The sequence below is a fragment of the Candida margitis genome, assembly GCF_024628925.1.
Source record: "Candida margitis strain CBS 14175 chromosome Unknown scaffold35, whole genome shotgun sequence".
NCBI lineage: Eukaryota > Fungi > Ascomycota > Pichiomycetes > Serinales > Debaryomycetaceae > Lodderomyces > Lodderomyces margitis.
In genome coordinates, this window is record NW_026261758.1 from 12,628 (window position 1) to 28,164 (window position 15,537).

Genomic DNA, 15,537 nt, shown 5'->3' on the forward strand with positions numbered 1-15,537 from the left:
CTTGCGCTGCGCTGCATGGCTAAAGACAACTATTGTATTGTTTTCAAATCTGTAATGAGTGTTATTGTTTATTGTGTGTTTATTGTTTTGATGTTTACCAAATGCGAAGAATAAAGCAAGTAACAAAATTTATAACCGAGTAATAGACCTTCATAACCTCCCATACACACACATAATGGTCTTATAGCTTATTACTCGATAGACCCTTTTTCATTTTTCCAAACTTGTGCTGAACCTGAATAACTTGCTAATAATACCATTAAGTTGAGCAAAAGGATAGTTCCTTCAAGAAGGTCACAGGACTTTAACTACACCGATATTTAGCAACCCAAACCTGAAAAACAACTAGATAATCAAGAAACCCACAATAGTGAAAGCTCACTTCACCTCACCCCATTCGTTTGAATAAACCAGTTCGTAATCCATATCTTTAGCAAAGTTATGATCGATCTCAGATCTGTCAACAGCAATGGAATATTGTACTACCTATTCTGCATTTTTTTAATATGGATCGTTTCTTGGTACATCATCTACTACATCACTGGGTTTCACCTCAGTTCCATATCAATCAACAATGGTATATCCTTCAATGGTGTCACATTTAAATCCAAAAGGATGCGGGTCAGGATACGATCTCTAAGATTTAGGTTGTGGGGTAACACCAAGATGACAATAATTGATGAACTTGAGTTGAAATTATATCCTAAAGCTCAATCGAAGAGACAAAAGAAGAACTTGTCAACTTCAAGTGAGGACAACATAAATTCACTAGATAATGATATTTGCGTTTATCCAAAGAATTACCCCCTCAAGCGATTAGTACGATTCATTATACGGCGTTTGCCAAGTCTAGATATTGAAATGCGAAACACAACCATATATTCTGCATTGGACTACAAAACCACCATAGATTACCTCAAGTACAATGCCAAGTCACGAGATAGCTTAAGACATGAGGATCGTCTCAAGTTCAGAACCAGCCTACTTGTCAGTAATGTATTTCATGAAATCAAGACAAAAGATGATGTATTGACACCATTCAAGTTGGGAAGTTTCAGAGTGGAGTTTAAGTTTCTGATTGATTACAAGAGTGGAATCATTGGTGGATTCATTGGAAAGATCAATGTTTCGGAGAGTAATATTCTGGTGTTTAATACCATCAAATATTACATACTACACGACGAGTTGAAACAAGCAAAACAGAATAAGTATTTCGCTCGTGGAAACAAATCGGAACACAAACATGAAGACTCTAATGCCCAAGCCAGGCAAGAAAAATTGGAAAAGATATTCCAAATTATACACAAGTTACTTTCAGATGTCACTGTACATATTGAAAACTCGAAAATTTCAGAAATTCCATTTGTGACTATTCAAAACAATGTACAAATCGCTGAATATTATAGTGAAATCAAACCAAAGACATCTTTGGAATTGTTGACAAAATCAGTATCGTTCAACATTTCACGATTGTATGGAGATGCGGCCGGATTTGAAGTTTTATTCAACCCCAAACAGGATATCCCATTCCATTCCACCCTTTCAATTCAACTTTTCCGATTATTTTTTGTTAAGCGAGTCAATTTAATCAGTGGGGCTTATGGTAAAGAAACTGATGAAATATTGAGCATGCCAAACTACTCATTTACTCACAAAACTAATCTTTTGAGTCAAGTTGTTCAAGCCAAAGGATTCAAAAATTGTGTAATGGAGGTCTTTTCTTCGGCCAGTTCACCTATTTTTGATGTTGACTCACGCCAATTGAGTGCAATTTTGTACAATATGGTGTTGTTCAAAAAGTGGCTAACAGTGCGAAAATTGCTCAAGAAAACAAACAACTGTAAAGAAGATAGCTTAACTAAAGTTCAGCAAAATGAGGAGGAGGAGGAGGAGGAGCATGGTAAACAGGAATCACTCAAGGCCAAGCTCTGGAGATATGTAAACGAATATTACCCCAAATTGGATATCAAATTTGTTGTTGAGCAGCCACGTTTTATCCTACGAAACTTTGATGATGGCGATAATACTCAATTGTTGGATTTTTCCTGCTCGTTGATGAATTTCAATCTATCCACCACTCTGACCCGCGACTATGCTTCTAATTTAGAGGTTTTGTATCCCAGTATCAAATATCTTGCAAAAGAAAACACTAGTGCAAGTGCATCTTCTTTGGATCCAGTGCAGAAGGAGATTTTCGGTCTCAGACTTGTCAATATGAAGATCGATATTTTCAAGAATTTGACAGTTGCCTCAATTCTTGAGTTGCATGGATTATCGGTACAATTGACTAGTCTTGAAATTTTTAAAGGTGTTCATTGGCTTCTCCTGGATGTGACAAAATTGGCAGAAACTGATCTTGAAATTGGAGCATTAAACAAACAGTTGAATGACGAGCTCAATTACTTAAAGACAACGTTGCGAAAAGAGGTTCGAAAAACCTCAAGCTTTAAAAAAGCTGAACCAACAAGTACCAAAGACAAGATCTTCAGACATTTACCCTCCTGGCTTGCTGAAGCTGAAGTGAGAGCTACTGATTGGGATATATTTATTGGATCACGATCGGTTTTGATCCCAAAGCAAGATTTGTTTAAATCGGACACTACCGACTTACAATATGATACAGATGAAAGTCACGAGTTGAGGAAAGTCAATATTAGATTCGATACCTTCAAAGCTGGAGTTGCAAATCACGGAGCGCAAAGGATGGATGATAAAAGAGCAAATGACTCATCCTCCTCCTCTCTGGACACTCTCACTTCATTTGTTCAAGATTCTGAGTACTGGTCTGCAAGTAGTAGTCTTGAGAAGTTTCAAATCATCATGCCTGATGACAGCAGCACCAAAAATTCCAATGCTGAACCACTTGTTGAGATTCCAACAATCGATTTGACCGTTGATTCTGTAAGTGATTATCAGGGACATAATCAGTTGATAATTCTGCAGAATGTAGACAAATTGCAAGTATTCTACAACAGGTATAAGTTGTTCACCTTGATTGGTTCAATATACTTGGTTCGAGAATTTATAGTTAGCCCACTCAAGATGATGAAGCTAAAATTAAGGAAAGATTTAGACAAATTTGAAGATCCAACAGTGGTAGCCCCTCAGGATCAAGCTTCGAATAAACTGGTGCTTGATTTTGTTCAAGCAAGCTTCACCTTGCAAACACTGGATATAGTCTTACAAATTGCTGATGCATACAATATCAAGGTACAATTATCAGATACACATGTTGAATTGGCCAACAAGGTGATTAAATTGACATTGTTCTTTATAAGATGTCTTGCAGACTCTCCTAGTGTGAAGGGTAAATGGTGCCGCTTGCTTTGCCTCGATTCTTTAAGTTTAGCTCTTGAGATTCCAAAGTCAGTCCGTGATTTGAACATTGATGTGCATACAGACGCAATTAGGTTAATCCAACCACATAAATTCATTGTTTACGAGTTGTTTGATAATTTGTCTCTCACAGCAAAACTTTCAAAACATCTTGTAACTTTGCTCAAGGCTGATGATGCCAAGGAAGGTGCAAATGTTGTTCACCCTCACGAAATGAAGCCTATTTCATTGCCCAACTTGAGTATAAAGTCCAACCATTTGAAGTTTACTATGGAAGATGATCCTTTTGAAACGGAATTGAATATGATTTTCCAATTGGGTAAAACTGAGCAAAGAAAGAGATTGGAATTGTTTTCCCTATTTGAAGCTAAAGAAGCCCAGCTTGGCGATGATAAAGACTATTTCTCAAGGTTGGAGAAATTAAACACAACTATATCAGAATCTTGGATGAGAAAAGTCAAAATCTATCAGCAACAGTTAAGAGAGGAGATTGTGGCGCATAAGGATTATCTATTTGGTAATGAGTGCCGGTTTCATCCAGACTATAACAAAAATGTGGTGGCATACCCATATGATGCCCCTCTCTTAACAATTGGAATGGAAGGATTTAATTTAAACCTATCAAAACCTGATTTTGGTCTTGAGCATATTTCCGATTTTATCCACGACGTTGGTCAAGGTGTTCCAAAGGATACAAAGTATTCCGTGATGGTTCCCATGTATTTGGATTTGAAATTGGCCGAAATGAGGATGCAATTACGTGACTACCCTCTTCCCATTTTGTATTCCCCAAGAAATAAAAATACCGCCAATGCAAGCTTATTGCTTAGAGGTGATTTGGTTATTAGTGAAAAATTTGTCACTGACAAGGAGGAAATTAGACAATTACATGTTCCTTTAATTGCTCGCAACAAGGATGACGCTAATCGGTATGACTTGTTGACAGTTGAGAAAACGCTTTCGTCAGTAAAGATGTATACCAAAATGGCTTGTGATTTCAACTCCGACTACCCCACCAGGATTGTTTGGGGTACTTCATACAACTTTGGAATCCAACAATTTATGTTGAATTTTGATCAATTTTCAAAGCCTCCGGTTGACCCGTCGCAAAAATTGGGATTTTGGGATAAGCTCAAGTATGTTCTTCATGGAAGCTGTGTTATCAAAACTAGGAAAAGCTTGGAGGTTGGATTCAAAGGATCAAGAGACCCCTACGAATTGTTGTCGACTTCTGGTGGATTTGTTCTTTCGTTTAGAAAGAATGTGGTTTGGAAGATTAACAAGGATGATGATTCAAGAAACTTTTTTGACATCACTTCGGATAAAGTATCATGGTATATTCCCAACTACTTGGCAACGCCGTTACTAGCCTGGACTAGAAGTAGTATTGATTCAGTCTATCTACCGGACTCGCCTCATTTTATAACCACTTGCTTTGGCTATTATCTTGAAGATTCTGCTACAAAACCAGATTTCAATTTGCTAAACAAGGTATTTGGCAAAAATGTTATAAGCTTAAGTGGAGGTATCGAGTTTCATGTTGGGTTCTTGTTACAACGAAAGGCTGATGGTAAAAGAGTTGAAGATTTCAAACCACATTACGACGTCCATCTAATAAATCCAAAGTATTGCGAAGACGGACATGACTCATATGCTGGTTTCAGAAGTGAGTATGTTCATATGGCGATATCCTTAGTAGCTGACAGAGACACCAGTTACAACACTATCCATCTAAGCCCAGGAGCCTTTAACCAATTTTTTGCATGGTGGAAGTTGTTTTCTAGTAATATGATGTTGCCGATTAGAAGGGGTCCATTGTTTGGCGAAACCAAGAAATCCGTCAAGTTTTCTGAGCACTTATTCACAAACAAGTTTTCCTTCTTTTTGAAATCGTTGTTCATTGCACACATGTACCGAGATGAGGTTATTGACGTTGATGATGATAGGATTGAATGCATTGGATTGAGAGCAAAAGTTGATGAATTTTCTGTTGATTTGCACCAGCGTAAACAGCCTGTGACTTTGTATCACGAGGAGCTTTCTAAACGGACAAAAGTCATGAAGATGAATTTCAATGTTGGAGAAGTGACTCTTTCAAATATTGATTTGCGGGCTGTGCATTCCAGCTTTTCGCAAAACTTGTACCAGGAAACAAAGAAAGACTATAATGATAAAAATTCCGAGTACAACATTTATGGAGGTGACAAGATCTGGTTTGACATTCAGGATTATGAAGAAGCGTTTTTACCTTCGTTAAAGTGTAGTCCAAGAAAAGTTGAAATCCACCCCCTTATGTTCTCCCAAAGGTTTTCCTATGAAAGGGATACCGAAAATGATGCCGATAAAAATCAAGATGACGACCAGTTTGGTAATGAGGACATACACAATTGTCGTATTCACGCCAACAATGAATCTGATCTGAGAGTTGGCTTGTTGGAGAATAGATTAAAAGCGCTCAATCAACAGATTACAAAGGTACGCAACAAAGGTGCTTCCGTTGGGGAGTTGGAGGAACGACTTGCATTTGTGAAGCGTATGCTTGATCAGGCAAAGAGAGGTGTATCCTCTTATCAAAGACAAACCTCGATTGTATCCCTCGAAAGGGAGGAGCACTTTCATAACAAATTCACGTGGCTGAGTATGTTATTGAAATGGAATAGGACCTGCCGTGACAATGTCATGAGATACATCCATTTTGTCCAATTAAAGGCAGCGATGAAGAAATACTTGTCGCATGAATCAATTGCAACTCTTGAAAAGTTTATTGAAGAGAATGGTCCTGGATCTGATACGGATTCTCTTGCATCGTCAGCTGAAACCGACGATCAATTTGTCGGTCATGGCGAGGACGAATTAAGAGTCAAATCGAGATCAGAGGATTTGACTTCAAACGACAGACTTGTTAATTTCACCAAAATTTTGAGAGAGTTAAAGGGTAACGAGTCATTATCCGAGGATTATTTAATTGAAATAGTGTCACCTCAGATTCAACTTCAAAGTGATGAGTCTCCTGACTCAGTTGTCATTGTATCAACGCCTACCATTAGGGGCAAATATGTGTCGGTGTTGAATTCTAAAGAAACAGCCAATGCGGAAGTCTTGGAGAAAAGATTTGGGATTGTACTACAAGATGCCAGTGTTTTTGTTTTGAACAAAAAGGATGTCTTGGGTAGTGATCGAATGATCATTACTGCCAATCCTTATGGTGCCGAAGCTAACTGGCCACCATGGCTAGGATCAGAAATTACTCAAAATGGTAAATGGGCCGGTGAAAACCAACTTCTTATACAAAACTTGTCGGTCATGGTTTTGTTTTACGATACCGAGATAATGAGCAGCAAATTATCAAAACCTAAAGATGACACTTCGGTTACAGAAGCAGAAGATCACAAGCCAACTTCAAGTTTGGAAGCACCAAAGAGATTGCGTATTGATATGCCTTCGGTTGTTATGACCTCGACATCATCGCAATACTTTTCCTTATATGTGATAATCATCAGTCTTTTGTTTTACAGTGAACCGATGAGTAAAGCCATAGCTGAAAAGATTGAAAAGATGAAATTTTCAATCGACTTTGACAACCTAGCCGATGTTGCCGATAAATTAAAAGGTTTGCAACTGTATTACCGTATTCTTAAGTTGTTGAATGCAAACTATAGTTTCAGAAAGGGCCACATGACCAATGAGGATTTGAATAATTATCTACAATTGAATTTAGAGACGGGAGATATTGCTAGTGAAATTTATCTCTTGTTGAGAACATTGCTTACAGGTGATTTTTTCAGCGATACATCAAACTACCCGCAGATATCTTGGTTGATAAAAGCTGATGAGATTATTTTGCATATTCTTGAGGATGATCGAACACCCATTGTGGATGTTGCCCTTGCCAATGGAGTCTACAAGAGAAAGGAACTAGAAAGTGGATCCAACTTGAACCAAATCCAAATTCAAATGTTGCAAGGATTCAACCTCATCAAGAATGCTAGGTATCCCGATTTTATTGGCCCCTTTGACATTGGTCAAAATCAATCTGAAAAATTGATTGATTTACAATGGACAATGAATAGATCAGTTGGTGGAATAAAGATTGTCGAAAATTTACAAGTAAACTCTTTACCGTTGAACATCAAAGTTGATGAAATAACTGGTGAGAAACTTATGAACTTTATTTTCCAAACTGATTCGGCTGACATTAAAGAAAGCAAAGTGATTGAATTGGTCAATAATACAGAAGCCAAGGAGAAAGAAATTGAAGATCCTTTTGATCAAGATCAATATGGCTTGGTAGAAGAGACTGAAGGAGCAAACAAGAGTGCCAAACTTGATAAGCAACTACAAGAACGAAGCATGACTAGCTCTAAAATGAACAAACGGAGTTTGACTCGCCTTTCAGGAAAGCGTCCTCCTAGTAGCAAAGGTAGTGGTGGTGGTAGTGATGACGCTGAAGAAGATGCTGAGCAAGTTGATAAAATGATTGAAAGGTCGAAACAATATTTCTCAATTATTTCCCTCACGGTTAAAGCCATTACATTGCGAATCACAATCAAATTAAACAAGGGATACAAAAGATTATTAAATGTTCATGATTTTAAAGTTGATTTACCTGAATTAATAATCAAAAATCGGATTCTTTCATTTATCGATTTGACGGAAATCGTCAAGAAGTTGGTTTTGAAGAGTCTTTGGAGTCATACTGGTCGATTATTGGCCAACAAGTTGAGCTCAAATGATACGTCGCTGGATATGATGAATCATGAGCGGTTAAAATCGGTGAAGACGTACAACAAGTTTATTCCAATCCGTGAATTGACCATTGTTAAAAGCAAAGAATAGACAAAGTTAATTGTTTAATTCATACAAAATTGATTTAATTTATTAAAGTGTAAATATACAAACCTGTGATCAAGCCCCTATTGTACTCTTGTCCTCCTTCTCTCTCTATCTGATTCTATTTTACCTCCCCTAAATATGCTGTTTCTTTACCTCACCACCATTTTGATGCTTCTTTTTCCGCTTCTTATTCCGTTCATCATCCCGATCATCACCCCTCATCAAAGTTTGTTGATCACCAATAGCCAAATCAGCAGCATCAAACCCGGGAATTCCATTAATCGGCGTCCGATCAAATTTCAATGCCCGTTTCAACAACTCTGCATCAAACTCATTTATTATATCGGGATGTTGACTAATCTGTGGATCCATTAATCCCATGGGTATCGTTTTCGGCTCAGGAATTTGATGTTTACCGGGCAAATCCTGGATATGGGCCTTGTAGGATTTTCTCAATTTCACGTTCTTGGAGCCATCGGTGTTAGTTCGTGATAGCAGCTGGGCTACTGGTTCTAAGTTGTATAAATGAAGGAGGTTTTGTAGTGGTGTTGGTTTGGATGGTTGGTATTTTTCTAAATAATAGCAAAGTGTTAGTAAAAAGCTGGAAAAAGAATCAAGCAGAGTGGTTCACACACTGCAAGATGGGGACCAACTTACTGGTTGTGTCTATTAGATAGTATTTGTCCTGTATACTGTCTGACATTGAATGAACCCGACTGTGTAGATAGTGAAACTGGTATAAAGTATGTAGCTATTTTGTGACCCCTTTCGGTAAATTTTTTTTTGCTTAAAGTTGCATTTAGTTGTGCTTAGTTAACAACAAAAGTATATCAATCATTTGATTTCTATAATTATATTGTCATTATTAATACAAAATAGATATATAGTATATATTATATATAAACTTTGAACCAGTGTGGTCCCCAAATATATTCCAAAAACCCCATCTTCACCGCAGATTAATCGAAATGAATTAAGTTAGTATGTGTTTTGTGTATGTCTCTGTGTATGTTTTGTATGTAATGCCTTGTTCTAGTTTACTTTTTACCAACTACTTCCCAATCTTCATTGCTACTGTTCTTTTCAGACACTGACAAGTTAGCGGTCGCACTTGCCAACTTGCTAACATCGTCCGATCCACTTTCTTGCTTAGCTTCAGGTTGTTGTTGTTCTTCTTCGTTATCATCGTCATCTCCATCATCTACAGATAATACACTGAATTGAGATTTTTGAGGTCCTTGAGGCTTATCTTCTTCTTTCTTGTCGTCTTTGTTCTTATTTCCATGTGATGTTGATTTGGTACGCTGTTGCAATGGTTGTCCTCTCTTCCAATCAAAATCGGATTCTGATGTCTTTCTATTGGATCCTGATCTATGTGACCTTTCCCTTGGAGGCAATGTACCAGCAGTTGATCTGGCGGCTCCCCAATCCAAATCTGGTTCTTGTCTTCTTGGCGTACGGTTAAAACTTCCATGTTCTTGTCCTTCACCGTGGCTTGATGTTCTTGATGACTTTTGTCTTGGAGGCAACTCAGCATGAGTGCTTCTGGCAGCTCCCCAATCCAATTCTGGTTCGTCTCTTGGTGTATGTTCTCTTGGAGCTCTGTGAGACCTTTCTCTTGGTGGTAATTTGCCTGCTTCCGTTCTGGCAGCTCCCCAGTCCAAATCAGGTTCATCTCTTGGCTTGTGTTCTCTTGGACCTCTATGTGACCTTTCTCTTGGTGGCAAACCACTAGACTCTGATCTAGCAGCACCCCAGTCCAAATCTGGACCAGATGGTCTATCTTCCCTTGGACCTCTGTTTGATCTCTCCCTCCTTGGCAAATCAGCTTGTGCCCTTCTTGCTGAACCCCAATCTAATTCAACTTCAGGCTCTCTTCCACCTCCCAATGGACCAGACCTGCCTGATCTCCAATCACCTTCATCAGCTCTTGGTGGGGCAGCCACATTGACAAAAATTTTCCTTCCTTGAAACTCACTCAAAGTTAACTGCAAGGACTCTTCAAGAATACCTCTTTCGGTGAATGTAATAAAAGCATAACCTTTTAATCTTCCATTGTCTCTATCAACAGGTAACTTAACATCAGTAATGATATCTTGTGCTTGCATTCTATCCTCAAAATGTCTCACAATTACTTCTTCAGTAACTTCCCATGGCAAGTTAGACACACGAGCAACATATGGTGGCTTATCAGGAATTGGATACTCCTTTCTCTCTCTTCTTTGTTCTTGGAAACCGCCGCTTTCACCGCCACCAAGACCAGAAAATGCCGGTCTGCCTCCGATTGGAGCCTCAGTGGTGGATTTATCCAAAGACAATCCAATAGAGTTCAAATCGACTTCCTCGTCAGCCCATGAAGTTCCTCCATAAGCATCGTCGGCTAAAAATGAACCCAAGTCCATTTTGACATTCTTTTTTGGTCCCATTGTAAAATTAACGTGTTCTTGTCGTTCTTATGTCGAATAAAGTGTAAATTGTGTAAATTGTGTAAAGATATATGCAGAGACTGTGAATGAAATAGTAAATTCAAAAAATGATGTCCTGCAAAGTGCGTTGTAATGTACTTTTTTTACTGGGGGCAAAATCCTAAACCAAGAAAGGTTCTGTTGTGCTTTGATACTAAGATGATGGGTTTTTGAAAAATTTTCGTCCTTTCGTTTTTGAGATCAATTTTTTTTCCTTTTCCTTTTCCTTTTCCTTTGTTTGGTGCACTTTCAATAAATCAATTTCCGCGACAAAGGAATACGTTAGAAAGGTACAAATGATTATTCAAATTAAACTATAAACTAAGCTGGACGATATTAAACCCTTAGACTCGGTTATCAACTACCTCTCTTCTAGATACATCAGCAAAATCAACCTCTGTATGTCCAGCATAAGCACGGTTTGGGGAACTATTTTGGTTATTATTGGTGCCTAGGCGTTCGTCGGGTTGATTTGTCGCGCTATTTGCAGCTTCGTTATCATCTCCACTCTCACTACCATTTCTGCTTGATTCGGGATCATTCGTATGGCCAACATTTGCTGCACCCGATTCTTGTAGCTCTCGCAACTGTTGAGCCCGTCGGTGTTCACTAGCCAAAGTTAAAACCGCCCAGTAAAATAAATCCAGTTTATTTATACCCAACAACTTCCACACAAGTATCTTGAAGAACCTGCCGTATTTCTTCTTGGAAATTGCTTTAGCCCTTTCTTCAAGATTTATCTCGGCATATTGAGGATCATTCAAGACTAATCGTGCCCTCTCCGACATTGGAATCAAGTCTTGAATGAATGCTTGAAGCGCAGGATCACGTTGGATTTCATCAATATCAATGCTTTCAAGGTCGTCATCAACTTCACCTCCATCGCTATTATCATTTGGCGATTCAGTATTATTGTTGGTGTTTTCAATCGAGTCTGCATGATTATGTTCACTCGATCCCTCATTACTAGCCTCGTTGTCCTGCTGGTAGTCTCTCTTGAATAAATAATCACGCTTGCACATTGGGCAACAAGCACGTCTCTTTGTTAACCACGGATCGAGACAAATAGCATGGAAAACATGTCCACAGATCAATCCACGCACAATGTCTTCATCTTCAAGTACCTCCAAACAGATTGCACAAGAGCCAGAATCAAAATGTAGACTTTGTGTTTCTGCTTCCGTCCGCTTCTCCAGCGACAGCTCAACAGCTTCGATATGAGACGAGGGACTACCACCAACTTTAGGCTCCTCATCGGTTATATCTTGATCTGTTTCTACTCGCGTCACAGCCTCATCCATCCGCTTCAACTCTATATCGTTACCCAAATCGATCCCGTGATGTTCATGCGCCGTGTATAAAGTGTTATACGACCCGCTGTCATCAGCATCTTGCACAACCTCAACAATCCCATGCTCGCCTGGCTCTTCTTTAAGCATTCCATCTCTCTTTTCAACATCTCTTTCCTTACCTCCATTCAACCAATCGTAATATGACTTTTGGGGAAACAATTTCTCCACCTCAACTGATGTTAGTTTCTTCATTTTGCTAAATCTTCTTCTGCGTCTTCTTCGTCTACCCTGTCGTCTTCTTTCTCGTTGCACACGCCCTTCTCGGAAGGACAATGTTTCTTGGATAATATTAGCTCTGATATGATTATGATCCCGCATATAGCTTAGCTGTTCTTGGATCTCCTCTGGAGTGAACACATGAGTCAAGGCATAATTATTGATCGCTCCAGTGTTACCAAATGTTGATGGCGTATAAGGGGTTCTTCTACCCAATGGGGACACAGCAATACCATACTTGGATCGAATAAAGTACCTGATTGTGAAAAACACAAACACCAATGCAATAAAGACACCAACCGCCAACGCAATAAAAAATAAAACCGTTGATGGTGTGCTTCCAATAAAGGAGAGGGCATCAGAAACATCGGAATCGTCAGAGGTGGTACTGGCGGCTGTGTTTGGCGTTGAGGATTCGGTGGCTGTTTGCACAGCAAACGACCTGATTGGCGCCGTAGTGATTTGTGAGTTGTGACTGTCCATAATTGCGTGCTACTAAAGATCACTGGACGACAAGATTATAAGATGGTTGAAGCCCTCTGTGGTAGTAGTGAATAGTTCTCCTCAGTTCGGGTGCAGTTTCATAAGGAGACCGGAAAATGTGGTAGTTCCTTTTTTTTTCTGTTTTATCTTTTATCTTTTAATATGTGTATATACATATATTATATTCGAAAAAAAAAGACAATAAAATCTGTCGTGATCACAGTAAAAGCAGGTTCTTTGTGATTTTGATTTTTGTTCAAAGGATAATGATGTTGGTGATACCTTCTACTATATGTGTGTATGTATGTGTGGGAATATCTCTTTTAATATAAAAGAATCAAATGACTTTTCAATTTACAAAATGAAAAAATGAAATGAAATGAAATGATTATTACCATAATTTCCCTTTTTCAATAAAAGTTCAATACACACACACACTCTCTCTCTCTCTTCAATAAAAACCCTTAAATGGTGAAAATGTTACACCAGTGTAGTAGTAGTATCTTTCACCTTCTCCTATTTTTTGTTTTTTAATTCTTCACTTTTAACAAATAGCTATAGTTAGGGGTAATAATCAAAACTCCGAAAGGTATGTTTTACAGATTATTATATCTGACAAAAATTGATTAAATAAATAATATTATATTTCCCAAGAAGAGTCTTTTCTTAATTTTGATGCCTATTACGCCAAGGCAAAATTGGATGGCCATAAAAGGAGAATCAGCAGTAATCATTATTTAAGATGGGACTTAATATGTTATAAAAAAATAATAAGTCACTGCTCCCCGGGGCGGTGACATCAATTCAAGAAAAAGGGTTTAGTGATACCAGTGAAGCACTATTTCGTTAGAAGCAACCGAGGTTGCATTCCAAGAAATCAAGTTGTTTCTTGGTCTGTAATGCCTTGCTAGTACATGTATCAAAATGTATGAACATATAAAACTTGGTCAAAATCACTCTTTAATACGAAGGATGCACTCGCCCAGTTACAAAATCAATACACACCACCCTATCTCCGAAAACTTTTCCTACTCTAAAAATGCAGTCTTCAAAATGAAAAAAAAAAAATTACCAAGCATTATGGAACTTTTGTTCTACTGTACTTCTTGCGCCAAAGCAGTACTAATCGGTGGTTCGCCAGTACCATAGCAACATCACAGCATATGGTCTCTCCGTGTTACAAATATTTGCAAAGCGCGGAATACAAGTGCGTATTGTTCTCTTTTTTTTTGTTTTTTCTAGTCTCGCCCCCTCCCCCCTCCGGTCTCGCTTTAATGTAAGCCTTGCTCAGTCGGAGAATTCACCCCATGGAAGAAATTTACCCACCTTCGGTACAGGGTTTCTTAGCTTCGCTTGGCCCGTGTCTCTCTGTATTTGCGTGTGTGTGTGTGTGTGTGAAGTGGTGGGGAGGGGCACTTCATGTATCTCACTTAGTCACAGACTGCATCGAAGAGCAAACTGCAACTGTTCTTCAATCTAGTAAGAACTGGTTCTGCTTTAAAGACATCAGAGCCGGTCACTCCTTGTTCTTTGGACACTTGTATACGTACAAGAAAAGAGATCACATAAGTACTCGAATGGCGTTCCCGCTACTGTCCTTAGCTGTTTCGTAGTGTGATGTCAGTTTCCTAGTAATTGCTTTCATTTGAAAGTTACCCTCCATCTGTTTGTTTCTATATCCCCTTTGACTCAGGCGTAAAGAGAATCAACCTTACAATCCTTTCCTCCTCCACCCACCTCTCTCTCTCTCTTCTTTTGTATAAACTCTCTAACGTTCAAATTAGATACAAAATACAGAATTTATATAATAATAATATATATATATAACCTATTCAACATTCGGCTTCTCTTTAACATAACAAAATTCGAACTTGAGTTTCAATTCTCTCTGTTTAATAGTCAACCTAGTTTTTTGGGGCATCCTTGAAAGAAATAGCAGCTTCTTCACCCATAGCAGAAATGATAGTAACAATCAAATCCTTACCATCGTCAAACTCAGTTTGAATCTTGTCACCCAAGTCTCCATCTGGAACCTTGACATCATCCTTGGTGTCACCATCAGCAGTCATCAATGAAAGGAATCCATCATCAATGTCCAACAATTGGAATTCTTGTCTTCTGACATTTGGAACCTCCATATTGTGGGTAGATGGAGACAAATCTTCCAATTTCTTACCAGTGAAGATGTCAATGGCAACTAAATGGACTTTGGCGTGTCCGTGCTTACCAGTCTTAGAAGTGGACATATCGACAATCTTACATGGTCTGTTCTTGATGACAACATGACCATTCTTTCTCAATGCGGAACATTGCATTGGGAAAGTCAAAGCAGCACCGGCATCAGCGGTTTCGAAAGTGTGCTATAGAGTACAACTGTTAGTATATGTACATAAGTTGTGAAATTTTGAATGAAAGTAAATGGATGGAATTTTGAATTGTGAAAAAAAAAAGGTTGGAGTTCGAGTTTGATGGACTGATAAAAGCCAGCAATCGACTGCGAGTACAACCTCATTGTAAAGAAGCGACTGTACTCCCATCCATTAACAACATAAGCCAGTCTGGTGCTACTCCCAGGAGGATGATCAACCCCACCCAACGCCAGAAAAGAAAAAAAATTTTCTTAACGCCTCCTCACGCATAAATTTTCAGTCATTGGGTGGTGTCCATTGAGTAAACAACCAACACTTAATCAATCTCCCTCTCTTTCTCACAATCCATAACCTGAATAACATTCACAATAGTTGGAATGAACTATGCAAGTAGGGAAAAACATACATCTTCTTCAGCCATGGTTTGGTATTAAAATATTCCTTCGTTGATTTGTTGAAGAAAAATAAAAAAAAGGAAGAGGA

General features: G+C 38.5%; 5 protein-coding genes across 5 annotated transcripts; 1 reads left to right on the plus strand and 4 right to left on the minus strand. All coding sequences in view use genetic code 12, as the record gives it.

The window, feature by feature from the left end:
* Nucleotides 1-615: 615 nt before the first annotated feature.
* On the plus strand, nt 616-8,172 carry FMP27 (Fmp27p; the record flags this gene model as incomplete). The annotated part of the gene is made up of 1 exon (XM_051813037.1): nt 616-8,172. The coding sequence occupies one exon, from the start codon at nt 616-618 to the stop codon at nt 8,170-8,172; it is 7,557 nt and encodes a 2,518-aa protein (XP_051673239.1).
* A 129-nt stretch (nt 8,173-8,301) lies between these two features.
* On the minus strand, nt 8,302-8,872 carry MED19 (Med19p; the record flags this gene model as incomplete). The annotated part of the gene is made up of 2 exons (XM_051813038.1): nt 8,302-8,741; nt 8,863-8,872. The coding sequence occupies 2 exons, from the start codon at nt 8,870-8,872 to the stop codon at nt 8,302-8,304; spliced, it is 450 nt and encodes a 149-aa protein (XP_051673240.1).
* Nucleotides 8,873-9,206: 334 nt separating this feature from the next.
* On the minus strand, nt 9,207-10,595 carry TIF3 (Tif3p; the record flags this gene model as incomplete). Its single annotated transcript, XM_051813039.1, has 1 exon — nt 9,207-10,595. The coding sequence occupies one exon, from the start codon at nt 10,593-10,595 to the stop codon at nt 9,207-9,209; it is 1,389 nt and encodes a 462-aa protein (XP_051673241.1).
* A 383-nt stretch (nt 10,596-10,978) lies between these two features.
* On the minus strand, nt 10,979-12,685 carry CANMA_001106 (uncharacterized protein; the record flags this gene model as incomplete). The annotated part of the gene is made up of 1 exon (XM_051813040.1): nt 10,979-12,685. One exon carries the CDS (start codon nt 12,683-12,685, stop codon nt 10,979-10,981), a length of 1,707 nt encoding a protein of 568 aa, XP_051673242.1.
* A 1,904-nt stretch (nt 12,686-14,589) lies between these two features.
* ANB1 (translation elongation factor eIF-5A) lies at nt 14,590-15,475 on the minus strand (the record flags this gene model as incomplete). The annotated part of the gene is made up of 2 exons (XM_051813041.1): nt 14,590-15,045; nt 15,461-15,475. 2 exons carry the CDS (start codon nt 15,473-15,475, stop codon nt 14,590-14,592), a joined length of 471 nt encoding a protein of 156 aa, XP_051673243.1.
* Nucleotides 15,476-15,537: the final 62 nt, after the last annotated feature.